Genomic DNA, 16,091 nt, shown 5'->3' on the forward strand with positions numbered 1-16,091 from the left:
CAGTGCCGCGCTATGAGCTTGTAGATTTTTGTTGGAAAATCATGAACATTTGTGCAAATCTTTGAATATATTTTAATAACGTCACAAAAGTCACATTAATAGCCTATGCCAAATAATAAAGCATGTTCTTACCATCCACAGATCATGTGGAACTGGAGGCGAGCGCATGCAGAGAGGGTCGTTTCATAATCTATCGAATTTCCCAGTTTCGCTTCACCTTAATATTCCAAGACAGAGATCGCGGAAAACAAGCCGAGGGACCATTAACGTCATGCTATGAAAGTTGCCTGGCTGTAGGCCTACGTAATGCGCGCGTCTGGAGTTCAGTGGTGGAAAAAGTATAGGCTATAGGCTACTCAAATGATTTACTTAAGTAAAAGTATAAATACTGCAATGTAGAAACACTCTGTTATAGGCCTACAAGCAGTATTCAAAATGTACATGAGTAAAAGTACAACAATATTGGCATCAAAATGTAGGCTTACATTACAGTCAAATTAATCAAAGTGAGTACAAATCATTTGAGATGCAGCATAGTGAGCTTGTAGATCTGCTATTTTCAAATTGCCGAAATGTATAGGGCTGAAGTGGGTAATGGCTATGCTTTGTCATAGGCCTAATCAAAATCTACAAAGTAGGCTAACTATAGTAGCCTATGTTTTCAAATGTAGTAAAAGTACAATATTTGGAAATTGGAAATGCTCCAGCAAAGTAAAAGTACATGAAAAGTGTACCTAAGTAGGCCTACAGTAGACTACTTTAGTAAATGTACTTTGTTACTTTACACCACTGCCATGTCATATGCAGCGTCAAACTAATTAATTGATTATTTAGCCTATAAAGTTCCATTTAGTTTCCCTTTAGACGAGCATACGACTATAGCACTGTAATTAGTCAGTAGGCTACTGTTAGTCAGTAGGCTATTCATCATAACACTGTAATTAGTCAGTAGACCACTCATCACATAACATGTTTTTGTGTCGTTGCCAAAGAGACATAATGACATGTACCTGGTGCTGAATGGACAGCTCCTTAACTTCAAGCAGAGCAGGTAGACTACAATCTCTTTCAAATTAAACCCACTTATTGTTTTATTTCACTCATATCCATAGAGACAATTAAAATCAGCAACTTAGCCTACAATTTAACGAACCAAGTATGCTAGAAAGCTTATTTTCTCCTATTAGAAAAAAGAAGAAAAAAATTGTCGATTTATTATTTGCTTGCTTTGGTAAATTTTTTGAGGTGTAAAGCAATTTCAAAATACAGTGCTTGATAGCATCTAAAATGTCGTGCGCTGTAATAGAAATATTCAAATGATTGCATTTATGTTTTATTCATTTTCCATTTTGCTCAGGCGATCTGAACGGACGTCACGTCGCTAGGTTTCGAGGACCCTCCCAGCCCAACCCAGCTGGAAGTGAATCATTAGATAGGAGGATTATTAATATTAACCATATTTATTTCTAACTAATTACTGAAAAGGCTACTAAAATGCCCCTGTATGAAGGCTTGGGCAGTGGAGGTGAGAAGACTGCGGTCGTCATTGACCTGGGAGCCGCTTATACAAAGTGAGTAGCAACCGTTAGCTGTCACTGCTAACATCATGATGCTAATGTAAACAAGTTGTTACTACTTGACTTGAGTACTTAACATGTCAATAACGTTGAAGTTAATTAATACCAGTAACCGATGTGCCCTGTTTACCTGTTTTTACCATAGAGTATATATTAGGTTTTTACCTGGCAGAAAGCTGCTAGCATGTTGTTAGCCAGAAGGCTAGCAAAATAAATCTGCTGCCCAAAAATGATTGCGGGGTAAGGTTGAGGGATCATTTATGTAATGCTGTGGGTTTCAAGCCTTTTAATATCAAGGTCCGTAATTCTTTTGGCATTTGAGCCACGGACCACCATTTGATGAGATTTAGCCTCTCAGAGCCCAAACTTTTATTGTATTTTTTATCATTGCTTGGATAGAATTTTGTTTTGTCTACAATTACATGCATTATTGATGTGGTAGCTTAGCCTACCATAGGACTTTTAACAGGTTAATCAAAATAACAATTCTTGGACATTCTGTAATTATGAAAGTTAAGCAATGCAGGTGTTTAACAATAATTTAACTCTTGAGAGCGTAAAATGAAAGCAATGTAGATATATTCTAATTGATCTACTGTATGTACTATGCTCAGAATGACTCTGTGTTGGGTCTTTTTCATGATACAATTATAGTCAACACCTCCCTGAGGCAGGTCATATGCAATCCATGTGGCCTATTTGTTTTTTGCTGTGTTCACTGTTAAAACACTGGCAGCTTTATAAGTAGGGGGCAGCAGTGGCTCAGGGGTAGAGTTGTCGTCTTAGAACACAGAGAGTTCCCAGTTCGATCCTGGGCTCCCCAGAGGTGTCCTTGAGCAAGGCTCTGAAGTCTGAACCCCTTGTTGCTCCGGGTGGGCAGATTGGTTCCTTGCATGGTTTCCTCTGCCATCGGTATATGAATGTGTGTGGGTGTGTGTGAATGTAATGCACATCCCTGTAAAGCGCCTTGGATAAATGAGCTATATAAATGCACCATTTGTCACATGCTCATAGAAGTACAAGTAGTGAAAATTGTTGGTCATGCTCCACCAGACAGCAATGTCCAATGTATATGATCAGGGTGTCTGTGGGTCCTTAATGTTAAGGACAGTGTTTCTCAAAGTTGGGTTCCAGGGGTCCCAAGTCAATGATATAGCATCAAAATCAGTTTCAACCTATTTTACACCTGGCTTTATGAACATTTCTGATCTATAAGCTGTGTCCATAGCGCCGCGGCACGTGGGGAGTTATGTGAGCTATTTTTTGAAAAAGTCCCTTTGGCAGACAATACTGTCTGGGGGTGATTAATCAATAACAATACCGGATCTACATTACAAGCTGATCTAAAACCTCGGGCTGTCCTTCTGACATAGAAATGCTTTGTGTTGTAGATGCGGCTTTGCAGGAGAAACGGGGCCCAGGTTCATCATTCCAAGCGAGATCCAGAGGCCAGGGCAGCAACAGGTGAGATCTTAATCATAAACCCTAAACCCTAAATGTTTGACCTGACCGGAGTTCCTCAGTGCTCTGCTAGGGTTTAGGGTATCTTCTGTTATTGTGGGGAAAGCTTTAGCTGTAAATAGCTGATCGAAATGCTCACAACGAATGCAGCGCGGCTATTTTCGTGCCTATTTTCAGCGAAAGCTTTCTCCCAAATACGGATGCTGGGGTTTAAGTGGTTAATTAATGACTCCTGATACTGTTATATTCTTAAGCCGTGTTGCAGGAATGTATTTTCATCCCTGCTTGTTTCCATTGCAGGCCATCAAAGTGGTTCAGTACAACATCAACACAGAAGAACTGTATGTCAACCTCAAAGAGTTTATCCATATGCTGTACTTCAGGTGAGCTACTGTTATCCTTCTTAACTACAGTACTACATGTGGTACTTCATGTTAGATTAGATACTGCTATGCCTTGTAAATACAGACTTAACATGGCTCTACTTTGTATCATGGATGTGTAGTAAATGCAACAAAAAAGGAAAACATCTCCCATTAGAATTTTATGTGTGATTTATGCCCAGACTGAAAGTTTAAAACATTTAATAATTACTTACTGTAATATCATGAATCTGTATTTATGACATTCTTTCCTGCCTTGAGACTTTCCCTAAATCAACGATTACTAGGTTTTCGTTGATGTTTTTATTGACAAAAATACGCATGAACATACCTGTATACATTATTTGTACATATCTGTTAACTTGATAAAGCTGGAGGAGGGGGGGTGGGGGGTCGTTAGCAGAGACATACAAACAAAATGAATCAACAATAAAGACATTGTGATTATGTATGTAAATCAAAACATTCCAAATAGTTGTGCCTCAAAATGTAACCAAGAAAATTGGAATTGACTGGTTTGGATTACATAACAGGCACCTCTTGGTGAACCCTCGTGACAGAAGAGTGGTCATCATCGAGTCCATCCTCTGCCCGTCCCACTTCAGAGAGACCCTCACCAAAGTCTTCTTCAAGCAGTTTGAGGTACTAGGGCCCATGTTGAGTCTGGTTGTGACATGATCTTACATTTCTACACTTGTAAACATGTGATGTGACAATAAAGTTGTAGCAAATTACCCTTATTTCAAAGGAGACCACAGCTGGGTTTTCATGTAAACTAACATCCAGAATGCTATATTTGTGGAATAACATTTATAAACTGTTAATTCAAAGTGCTTCACATACCAGCCAGAGGTATTCCTGTTGTAACTTACATTTAAGTTACATTTATATATTAAGAGCATCACATGATATAGATTAAAATTGTTATACTGTACATGCTGATAATTTACCATTTCAGTATTAACCACATAGCCCTATATACTTTGTTGTACAACGAATAGAAAGAATGTGTGCTGCCACTAATGACAAGCCCAAAATATGGATGCCAAGTTGAGAGATGTAAAATGTAAAGTACTGTATCGACACACTGGTGCTTTTAGAGTTTCATTCTGTTTGGTGATACTTTGCAGGTGCCCTCGGTGCTGTTCGCCCCCAGTCATCTGATGTCCATCATGACCCTGGGTATTAACTCTGCCCTGGTGATGGACTGTGGTTACACAGAGACACTGGTGCTGCCTGTATCCTTTACTTGTTGACCTGGAGTGAGGAGGTATTGGATTAAACGTGCATAAAGGTTATTGGCCTATAGTTTGCCAGTAAGCGTTAATCTTCATCGCCAAGGTTTGACACACAGAAGCGAAAACGGTACCACTGCCGCTAACCAACTGTGAAGGTGAGCCTGATGAAAAGGGAAAACCTTCTCACCCAAGAACACTGGATTTTATTGCATTTCATTTGGCCATTTTACCTTTGGTTTGTGCACCCCAATGTAGACGATGGAAACCTTGTATCCTGTCTACATGGTTCTCCAAATAAGTGGAATAGTAAAAGTGCTAAGTGCATACATGCTTCCATGGATATTTACTACATTGCCACCTTTGGTGGTAATGTTCTTCTGTTCAGCAAGTGTTATTTTATTCATGCCTTTGTAAGAAATGTCTTTATTATTTAGTTTGCCTGTTAGATATGGCTGTCACTGGCAAATCAGGAACTCCGCACGTGGTTTTGGCTTGTAATACTGAATGTCAGACGATTGTCGTTAGTATTTGTCAGCTAACTGCACCATTTTACCGCTCTCAAACTACAGTCTATTATGCCATCTATCTTTAATCTCACTCCAGGCTGATTTCTGAAGTTTCTTTATTCAGTTCTATATTGGATTATTTACTCCTTTAACTGTGATATCAGGTCTATGAGTGCACTGCTATTCTTCCGGCCTGGGAGGCCTTGCCTTTGGCTGGGAAATCCATTCACAAGTAAGTAACCTATTAATATATTTCAACTTTTTAAATACAATTCCCTTCATTTGACACATACTGTGTGTGACAGAACAGAAGACTAAGAGTACAGGACCTCTAGCTTTCTATCTTTGTATTAACTGAACATCTTGTCACTGTATCATGAGGATTTCCACAGAGGCCCATTCACTTATATGTTTCTGTTTGAAAACACATCTTGCTACATTTTCCCTTATTATCCACACTTTCCCTTCTGATTAATACGTTTCAGTATGTTCATAGATAATCAGGCTTCTGATTATAACTATATTAATTATTAACATGGTGTGCAGGTTGGATGCTTAGACATTACAGGCTGAAGGCTCCTGTACATGCCTGCCTGACAATGTAAATACAATATACACTACATACAGGTATACACATTTCCTGTTTAGTCCTAAACCTGAAAACGGTAGCCTAAGAATGATACTCAACATGTTTGGTGTGTTGTTGTGACCATGACAGCATTTGTGCCTTTTAGCACAGTCACACGAACACACCGACAAAACGGTCCCAGTGAAAACAACATCGTCTAGATGCAGCAACCATATAATGGGAGCCAGTGAAGCCAGTGCAGTGGTGGGGAAACGACCAAGCATGCTGCAGCATTCTGGATCAGTAGATGTTTGAGAGAGCATGCCGGCAGACCAATAAAGAGAGAGTTGCAGTAGTCAAGCCTGGAGATGACTGAAGCTTGGATAAGCAGCTGCACTCCTTGGTGGGGAAGGGTCTGATCCTCTGGAGGTTGTTAACCTAGACTAGAGGATCGAGTGATGGCTTTGCCTTGAAGGACAGCTGACTATCCAGGACCACTCCCAGGCTCTTGGCAGTTTGAACAGGAGTCCCCAGGGTGTTGTAGATGGAAATAGGGAAGATCCTGCAGGAGGCAAGACCTGTCGGGGAAGAAAAGAAGTTGGATTGTTACGTTTTAGTGTAAATTAAGTTAAACCCTGAGGTTTTTGGTCCTATATTGGAAATGCCTTTAAAGTTTTTAAGATGTGCTTGTTAGCTGTTGTAAATGCATACAGTACATGACTATGTGTACTATTCTTGTAGAGAATTGGATGGACTTCTGGTGGAGCAGTGCACAGTGGATACAGACTCCAGTAGTGGACAAAGTGTACCTACTGTTATTGGTAAGTTCCGAACAATGGATTGATTGATGATTTTAGGCACTTTCGATCAGGATTGTCAAACAGTCTGATCTGTCATGTGGGATGATGTTGGGAAGAAGAATCCATGACCATTTCATCTGTACAACAGCCAGCTTATTCCACTCTCTCCCAACTGATGCTGTAGTCTGCATCAGCAGTCTTTTGTGTGTACTATAGATCGATTTCTCAGAGCGGCAACCATAACTGCGGTGTCAAGCAGCACCTACAGTATGTGTGTGCGCGTGCGTGCGTGCGGCTGTGCACCAACACCGAGGCTTGACTTCCAACTTTTTGATTGATTGAATACTTCATTTGTCAAAAGTCTAAACCAGCATGTGGTACAGTCAGACATTAAAGCTAAAAGGATGACACAAAAAGTCCTGGGGACTTGTTTCCAACTTGTTTCCGTTGTGGTCCTGAATCATAAATAAGTGCAGCTTTTAGGATAAATATAGAACCTTACTAAACCACAACAAAGACTTAGTTGCAGTAGTGGAGTTATAGAAAGTGGTCTTGTTTGGTTTTCAGTTACCTGTAGTTTCCTTTCTATTCCTCAGGCTCCATTCCAGAGGAGACTGTGGAGGATATAAAGGGTAGGTTTTTTCTTATTTGATTTTCTTTCCTTTGGCTCCCGTAAGGATAACCAGACACTTTTTATCTATTACTGCCCTAACAAAGCAAACCTAACCTTACCGAAAGTGTTTTTTAATCCATTTCTTGACTGTATTGCATGTATTTTAATTTGTAATTGTATGTCCGTGAAGCTCTTTTTGAAAAGTGCTATAGAACTTAAGTTTATCGTTTAATGTTTAAGAAATGTAACTCTTTTGTCTGTGTTGTGCTGCTCTGCTTACAGTCAGAACATGCTTTGTCAGTGACCTACAGAGAGGACTCAAGATACAAGAAGCCAAATTTAATTTGGATGGCACAGCTGAAGTAAGTGCACCCTCACTGGGCCTTTTTAATGAAACGTGCATGCGATCACGTGCTTGTACAACTGTTTCTGCAAGCGTAGTCTGATTCATCGTTCTTCTTAACTCATTTGCTGCCAAGCCCGAAAATCCCGTAAAAATCCCATTGTACCTCCCTGCCAAGCCCGTAAATCCCGAAAAAAAAAAAAAAAAAAAAAAAAAAAAATGTTTTTCTTTAAAAAAAAAAAATTTTTGACCCCAAAAAATGTTGTAGGCATGATAGCAATCGCGAAATCGCATGTTTAACCCCCATAGCAACCCCATCTTTCAAGCATGGCAGCCATCTTTGTTTACATTTTAGGAAAACAATGGCTGTTATCTCATGAATGCCTGAACGGATTTCCATTCGGATTTTTTTGTTTGAAAGCTGTGAGCAATGTGGACACACGTGGTGCATGATCTAGGCATGGGTGTGCATGATCCGTGCACTATGAATTACATGGAAGTCTATGGAGACTTATGGCAGGTGGGAGTACGAAGGTATTGTTAAATGGCAGCAGATGAGTTAACACAATGTGTTCATTAGAAAGATGCAAAGGCACTTTAATAGAATCCTTTATTATCTATGCAAAATCCAAGTTCAGTAGTGTCAAACCTCACTAAAAAATAGTTAGCCAAATTGTGGCCACATTGGCAGAAAGGTTTTGCAACTTCCTAACTTCGTTTTGTAGTACAGTGCCAGACCATAGACGCCACCTGCACCTGAGGCTGCGGTTATGTACAGTAGTTAGGTTATTAAACTCTAATAGCAATAAATCCAACTATCCTGCATATCAGTTTCATATCAAACCCCTTTTTCTTCTTACTCTGCAGGAGGCTAGCTATATAAGAGTGTGCCCATCTGTCCACAAGCTAAACTTGAATACCGCTGCATGGATCTGTGCCAGCCTTTGTACCTCCACTTATTTGTTTCACATGTTTTGATATATTTACTAATAATATCGGTGCCGTCGGGCAGAAACCTCTCCATATCTTAATGTTTTTTCATAAATGAATGCCCTACTTTATCACATTATTATTAGTGTCTCACAAAAGTAGCAGATCCACAACCTTGAAAACACGACGCTTTTTGAGCTTGTAGATCTGCTACTTTTGCTGCTTTTGAATTTGAATCCTGAATACTTTTGGATGTATGAGGTTTCCACCCGATAGAAACGAAATGTATGGAGGTCAATGATCACGTTGAAACTCCAATTTGAAGTCACACTTGTGTTAGTAATGACATTGTAGACAACTGACGCCACAGGTTCGCCACATGAAGTCCAAGATCCACATTAGAGCCACACTGTTCCCATGTGTATTGCAAGATCCACATTTAGTTTTTTTATCATAGCGACATTGCGATACCGTTGTACTACGGAGTATAATTATGTTTCTCTCTTCTTGTTTGCACATGAGCCTATGGTCAAAGTGCCTTTCATGGTGTTAAACTACTGTATGTCAATTATTAGTGTGGTTACTATAGGGAACACACTATTGTTCTAGGTCTGTGAATTCTTTGCCAGCAAAGTGAACCAGCTTTTTGTTAACCTTTGCACAACAAAAAAGTTAAGCTTTTTGGTCATGCTTCACTTGACATCACAATATGCAATACTTTTTGGTCTGGATTTTTATTAAACTTATTTGCCTTTTGTATGCACTTGTAGCGCCCAGCCCCGCCCCCTGATGTTGACTACCCGTTGGATGGGGAGAAGATCCTGCATGTCAAGGGATCAATCAGGTATCTGAACAAATTACTACAATCCAGGATTTATTTAATAGATTAAAACATTATTTTAGTAATATGATTTAGAGTATGATGACTGTAGAGTATGATAATATAATATACGTAACTAGAACCTTTTATGCAGTGGTTGAAGGTGGTCTCCATACTCTTACTTGAGGAATTTAGAGGTATTGGATAGGACACATACTAGTTGAGAAGTAGTATTGCCTGCCTGTCTCTCAGTTGAGCTCACAGTTTCCCGCATGTTCGAATTCCAGGTAGGACATAAAGGGTAGGGATTTCTATTTAAAGGAAGTTGAGAAATTACACCCTACAGGCCTAGTTATGAAACATAGTGGGAACGATCAGTCGACTGCCTCTATTAACCCATTTAGACCAGAGGCTGATTCTAAAAATGTCTTCTAAATCCTTACAGTTTTCTGAAACTTATGCCATATATGTATATAGCCAAAATCTAAAAAGACACGGTTGCTTTCCCGGATTGAATGGTTTAAGAGATTAGCTTTTGGGTTGTAAAGATCAAAGTTAAAATGACATAACTGGTCATTAGGCTAATTTTTGTTCTCGAGGACATTGCTTGCCTTTACTGTCCTGCTAGGTCTCTGTACAGTAGCATGGCTAATAAAATGAGCTGGCCAATTTAATGTGATTACTATCAGCCTTCAGTTCCGTCTGCTGTTGCTAATTAGGTTGTCTTCTTCCAGGGACTCTGTGATGGAGATGCTGTTTGAGCAGGACAACGAGGAGAAGAGCGTGGCCTCTCTCATACTTGATGCCTTGGTGAAGGTAGAAGAGAGCTTATTTGTGTGTTTTGTGTTGTTGAATGACGGGAGAGGAGGCATGAGTGTGTGTGTCAAATAGATTTTTGACGCTGTAGTACAGTAGTTCTCAACCTGTGTGTCGGGACACCCATGGGGTCCCCAAATTATGTTGGGGGTCCCCAGATTATTAACTTAATGTGCAATGTTGTTTTCTCACTCAACAGTAAACAAACCAACATAAAGTTTAAGTAGAGGGTACCGGTATATCTGCACATTTCTACTGTGATAATTTAAGGACCTTTTAATACCTCAAAGATGTCAAATTAAACAAATTGTCAAATATTAGTTGCGAGGCGTTGTGAGCATGTAGATCGGCTATTTTCACAACAGAACCATGTTATACAAAATGCAATGCCTCAACTCTTAGTGCTCGTCAGGGTGAGGCGGTCCCCAGTTCAAATATGATTATTTTGGGGTTCGCGGTCTGAAAAGGTTGAGAACCACTGCTGTAGTATGATGTAGTAGTAGATTGTTAATTTACGGGGAAAAAAAAACACAAAATGTTAAAATACGGAGGTAAGAGGTTTCAGCCCGACAGTAACACCAAGCAATGGAAGCTCCAGTGAGATGCGAGCAGCAGCATGTGGTACCAGGTCATACCAGGACAAGCTAATCAGTCTCTATAAACATGACAGCAGAGAGCTGTCAGACTGATGCATTGGTTAGGCAGTTACAAGGCTTTAAACAGAAGCCTTGTATCTGCCTTGTACTGAGCCTGCGATTCGTGTCAGTATTTACTCCACAGATTGTATGTGTGTTTATATTTCTCCCCAATTGGAGATTAAAATGTCCTTGTGTCATCTTTTGAAGTGCTTTTTGCTTTTGCTTACACAATGAGTGATTTTAACCTGATTCAAAAACGTACTTGTCAGCAGATGTTTTGGATCAACCCAACCACACAGGACTTATTGTATATCTTTATTCAGTACACATTGTATATCTTCATTCAGGACACAATGTACACATAAACATACGATCAGAGATCTCCACCTACTGCTGCTGATACGTCTGGGGAAATCTAAATTCAATGTATAGATGGACTTGAACAGTGGCGGCCACTGAAAAACCTACACCTACTGCTTTGAAACATAATATGATATCACTTAATTTACACATGTACGCCAGTGTTGCATAGTGAAAATAGATTGCTATTTTATGTCAGGCTCAAGTAGTTAAGAGATTGCCATTATATTGCTGCGAACTGCATTGTTGAGCGACAAATTTAGCTTTAGTCCACTTGGAATAGTGCTATACTGCAAGTTAATGAAGCTATACAAGATGTACTGTACCACCAGATCTGTGCTGAGTTACATAATCCCTCGTGAAGCATCAGTTCTGTTCACTAGGGAAGGTACTGCATGGACCTTCATTTATCACAGCTGGTTTGTACCTAAGCCGGGACTTTCTGATGGCTAGATGGTGCATAACATTCCCCTGTGGGTATCATCTAAGTGTGTTTGTGTGTGTGTGTGTGTTCATCTCCTCAGTGCCCCATTGACACCCGTAAGGTTCTGTCTGAGAACCTGCTGGTGATTGGAGGCACAGCCATGCTGCCAGGCTTCTTGCACCGTCTGCTGGCTGAGATACGCCTCCTGGTGGAGAAACCCAAGTACTGCAATGTCCTCGCTACCAAGAGCTTCCGAGTGCACTCCCCGCCCGCCAAGCCCAACTGCACGGCCTGGCTCGGAGGTAAGCAGTAGGTTCTATTCCTGAATACATATGCAACATACAAACAAATACATATGGGATCTTAATAATAAGGCTTATTTCTATAGTACGTTTCATACAAATATGATGCTCAAAGTGCTGTACATAAAAAAGGGAAATAAAATTAAGTTCAGACTAAAAAAAAACAAAGCAATAACAATAGATATGATGTCATTAATAAAATAGATGAGATTAAAAAGAAACATCAAGGACAGTGCTTTGGGCAGGGGATATTATGACGGTAAAAAGGTGGTATTCATACATGTATTTTTTATTAACACAATGCCTGCCAAGGGTTAAAAAAAAATCTATCTTAGTACTGCCCGGCTTTTTACAAAAAATTAAAATGAAAATAAAAAAAAAATTAAACATTTTTTGAAAAAAAATAAGCTCTCAGAAGATGTCCATTGCCCCCTTGCAGTTGGCAGAAAAATATAATCAACCCCAAGAAAAATCTATTTTTAGATTAACACACACAAACAATTACAGCATGTGGATGGTGGCCATTTTGGCAGCCATCTTGAAGAAGGTGTGCAGAAAGCTGATTACATGAATAACATTTTTATAATTTTTTATCAGCATCACAGGCTGCCCAAAGAGCTGTGAACACATTGCTGTCTCATATATTAGTGAACAGTGCCCCCCAGTGGCCAAAAACGGTAGAACGTACAGTAACGTGTAAGGCGGTAGATAGCTGGGCAAAATAGAACGTTTATAAACGTGTAAGGCGGCAGATGTGTTAAAGAAGTATGGTGGAGTTTTGTGGCATATTTAGAGAATGTTGCATCCAGAGTTTCCGTTAGCCGGTATTTGCCGGCCATTGACCGTTAAAATGTTTAATTGGCCGGTTATTCTAAAGATCACCGGCCAACGTGGCCGGTTGGGAAAATGCTGTAAGGCTATTTCATCATTTAAGCTTATTAACTCTTTGAGTGCCACCCCGTTCACCACTAGAGGGCGCCCAGTGGCCATAGAAAATCCCATAGAGATATGCTGGTATATGCAGAAGCCCTGCAGCCATGACTTGCCTGAACACTTTCCTTTGTGCATGTACAGGAAGAGGATGAAGTTAGCTTGAAGTTAGCTATTGGTTACCAAGCATTTTAGAAGCCTTATTTTCGTCAACTTAGCCATGATTAAACCTTGCACAACTCATGCATGGGAAAAAAACAGAGAAGAATGAGCTCTAAAAAATCCAATGCAATCCTGGATTGCATTGAAGTGGATTTGTGCAGTTTGTTCACAGCTTTCAAACAAAAAAATCCGATTGGAAATCCGTTCAGGCATTCTTGAGATAATCGCCATTATGTTTTACATGTTATGTAAACAAACATGGCTGCCCTGTATGTTAGATGGGGTTGTATGGGGGTGGAACATGCAAAATCGCGATTGAAATCATGTTCACTAGATTTGATGGGGTCCAAAAAAAAATTAAAAAAAACATTTTTTTTCAAATTTTTTTTTTTTTTTTTTTTTTTATATCCCGAACATGTTCGGGATAGGCACTCTGGTATGCGATAATATATCCCGAACATATTCGGGATAGGCACTCAATGAGTTAATAATATTATTTGGATAAACAACCATTAAAACCTACAGTACCATTTAAAGTTTTTATCATGATCTGACTTGATGTCAGTGTGGTTTAATTCCGGGGTACTGCACATAAGTCCATCTGCCCGCTGCTGCTGCTGCTGCCACTTCTGCTGCGTATAGATCAGCCTATTCGTCGTACGGTGGTGTAGTTGAAATATCAGCGCTACAAGCTCACAACACGTCAAGCGGGCAGTGTTATGAGTTTGTATGTCAACAACCCCGCCATACGGTGATACGGCGAATCGCAAATCAAGCTTGTCAGTCACAGCTGCAGCTTCTTATCAACGCAGCGCTGCGTACGGCTTTTCTTGGTTCGCTCAGACTTTGGGGTTACTGTTGTTATGATAAACAGAACCGGGGTTCTGAACCAAGCTGGACCCAGTCCCAGTTAACGATAATAAAACAAGGACCCAAACTCATGGGTCTTGTGGATATTATACAAGGAAGCACAGTGGCTGTCTGCGACAGCAATGGATTAAGTGGTAAAATTGATTGCAGGCAAGTCAACCATCCTTGCGCCATAATCATGACAAAACATTAGCAAAACAAAGGTTGTAGGTTTGCATACTAATGTTGAATTATTGATGTAAAACCCAATATATGAATTTGTCTAGTCTACTGTGCGACAGCGTCATGCGAACAGTTCACTCATACCCACTGCATACTCCAGTTATTTTTTGGTAGTCTGCATGACTATAGATACTGTATGTATTTAAGTAACTATAAAAACAAGAACAGATTATATCTGTGATAAAGTGGATAGAAGCCCAGAGCTAACATAACAAGGTGTAATTATCAGTTGGGTGCACAATGCATTGCACATACTGTACAGTATCTGCAAACACTGACGTTAATTATAATATTATTATGGACGATAAATGTATTCGTTGGCCAGTAAAATATAATCCTGCCCATATATTGAGATTCCTATATTATCAATATGAAGGACATTATTAAGGATATTATGTTATCAATATTAAGGACATATCTGGGAATGCCCATATTTGGTAATGCCCATATATGGGCATGTTTTGACATAACATTGTTGACTATCATGCAGGGGTCTCCATATATGAGTAGTCTAACTGTTCCCCATATACATCACTGGCCAGGTGGCCAAGAATTGGCGTGACCTCGCCCTCGTTATCACCGCGGTGTAGTCTTTTAGTCAGAAAACATTACGTCGGACCTAGACATCTCTCCTCTGTTTTTACTTTCAGACATCTCCCCATCACCCCGTTCACTGATTGGTTGATTTTGACCAATCAGTGTGCCCCCTGGTTTTAGAGACACAGAGGCGTGGTGATAGGACTTCACCGTGAGTCCGTGACTATGATGGCTATCACAATTTTAGGTGATAGCTTATCACCTAAAAGTTGAGGTGATAGCTCTTCACCTCAGACTCTGATAAGGCCTTAATAAAATCGTGTCTGACCACTCCCATGTACTAAACCCTGAGTATGAGTTACTACTGCCGTCAGGTAGGAGATATAGGGTCCCTGCGTGGAGCCATAATAGGTTCAAGCACCCATTTGTCTCTCTATCAATCACACTTCTCAATGGACTCCTTATGGAGGACAGACAGCAGGGTAGAATGTTTGAGGTGGTGCGAAGGTTTTTCTTCAAGTGCATATCACGTTTGCTGGTGTGATTTATTATGTTGGAGGGTCTTTACAACCTCTTGAATTCCAAGTATTTGTCCTTATAAAGACACATGGATCCTCAAATGAAGAACATTATCCTAAGACAAGTTATTTAACAAACGTGTCATCTTCCACATTTAGCAACTATAAATCAACCAAACATAACAGAAAACTGGAACACGCTCTGTTCCTCTGTTCCCCGTACAGGAGCTATCTTCGGAGCTCTGCAGGACATCCTGGGCAGCAGGTCGGTGTCTCGGGATTATTACAACCAGACAGGTCGGATCCCGGACTGGTGCTGCCTCAGCTCGCCTCCACCGGAGTCTGTCTACGAAGCAGGGAAGACCCCGCCTCCGCTCATGAAGAGAGCCTTCTCCACAGAGAAATAGACTTTTAACTTACCAACCAGCCAGGAATCTACAACACTTCCTGGTTAATCTGTCCATAGCATCAGACAACCTTTCTTTCATTCATTAATTTGTAACAGAACTCTTCTATTTAAATGGTTCTCCATGTGCACACATATCTACTTATCCACATACAGTATCTTGGACTGTGTAATGTTAGATGGTGTCAAATGAAAATAATATTAGGAAAGGAACCTTATGAATGGGTTAGGGCCATACTCTAAACCACACTGATTACTCAATCATGAGGTTCGGGGACCGCCAGGGCGTCAAAAATAGGGACACCAGTTTTTACAGTAACTGGTTAAATGATTTTGACCCATTACATTTTCTGAGCAAAAGAGAGGAATTTGATTCAGATTGAAATGTTTCTTATTGTGTATCAGTTCACTGTACATACAGGAGAGCAATGGTTTTCCAAATGTTCTGATTTATGAGGTGTAGAGACCTGGTTGGGTGGTGCTCAATGCAACTCCCATGCATACTCTTTTAAAAATGATTAAATGTTTTGCTTATTTATTGTTTATTGTTTTTTTATGTTGCCAACTATACAGATTAGTTATTAAGAACGTCTGGAGCCAACTCCATATCAACCCTGTATGACTAACTCACAATATTACAAAATAAATGATTCCGTAATTCATCAAA

At 40.0% G+C, this 16,091-nt stretch overlaps 1 protein-coding gene across 1 annotated transcript; it reads left to right on the plus strand.

Moving 5' to 3' along the window:
- Nucleotides 1-1,404: 1,404 nt before the first annotated feature.
- actr10 (actin related protein 10) lies at nt 1,405-16,091 on the plus strand. Its single transcript, XM_080744584.1, has 13 exons — nt 1,405-1,571; nt 2,969-3,041; nt 3,339-3,421; nt 3,955-4,063; nt 4,552-4,659; nt 5,330-5,397; nt 6,475-6,554; nt 7,130-7,165; nt 7,429-7,508; nt 9,190-9,263; nt 9,974-10,055; nt 11,578-11,779; nt 15,244-16,091. The coding sequence occupies exons 1-13, from the start codon at nt 1,495-1,497 to the stop codon at nt 15,423-15,425; spliced, it is 1,254 nt and encodes a 417-aa protein (XP_080600710.1). The 5' UTR covers nt 1,405-1,494; the 3' UTR covers nt 15,426-16,091.

This window comes from Nannobrachium achirus (assembly GCF_963921795.1).
Source record: "Nannobrachium achirus genome assembly, chromosome: 16".
NCBI classification, from domain to species: domain Eukaryota; kingdom Metazoa; phylum Chordata; class Actinopteri; order Myctophiformes; family Myctophidae; genus Nannobrachium; species Nannobrachium achirus.

Excerpts from the sequence above, each read along its gene's own strand:
- actr10 (XM_080744584.1), top strand. The coding sequence starts at position 1,495 with ATGCCCCTGTATGAAGGCTTGGGCAGTGGAGGTGAGAAGACTGCGGTC. Across the intron at positions 7,166-7,428 it reads GACTGTGGAGGATATAAAGG|TCAGAACATGCTTTGTCAGT; the intron begins GTAGGTTTTTTC and ends CTCTGCTTACAG. Across the intron at positions 7,509-9,189 it reads ATTTGGATGGCACAGCTGAA|CGCCCAGCCCCGCCCCCTGA; the intron begins GTAAGTGCACCC and ends ATGCACTTGTAG.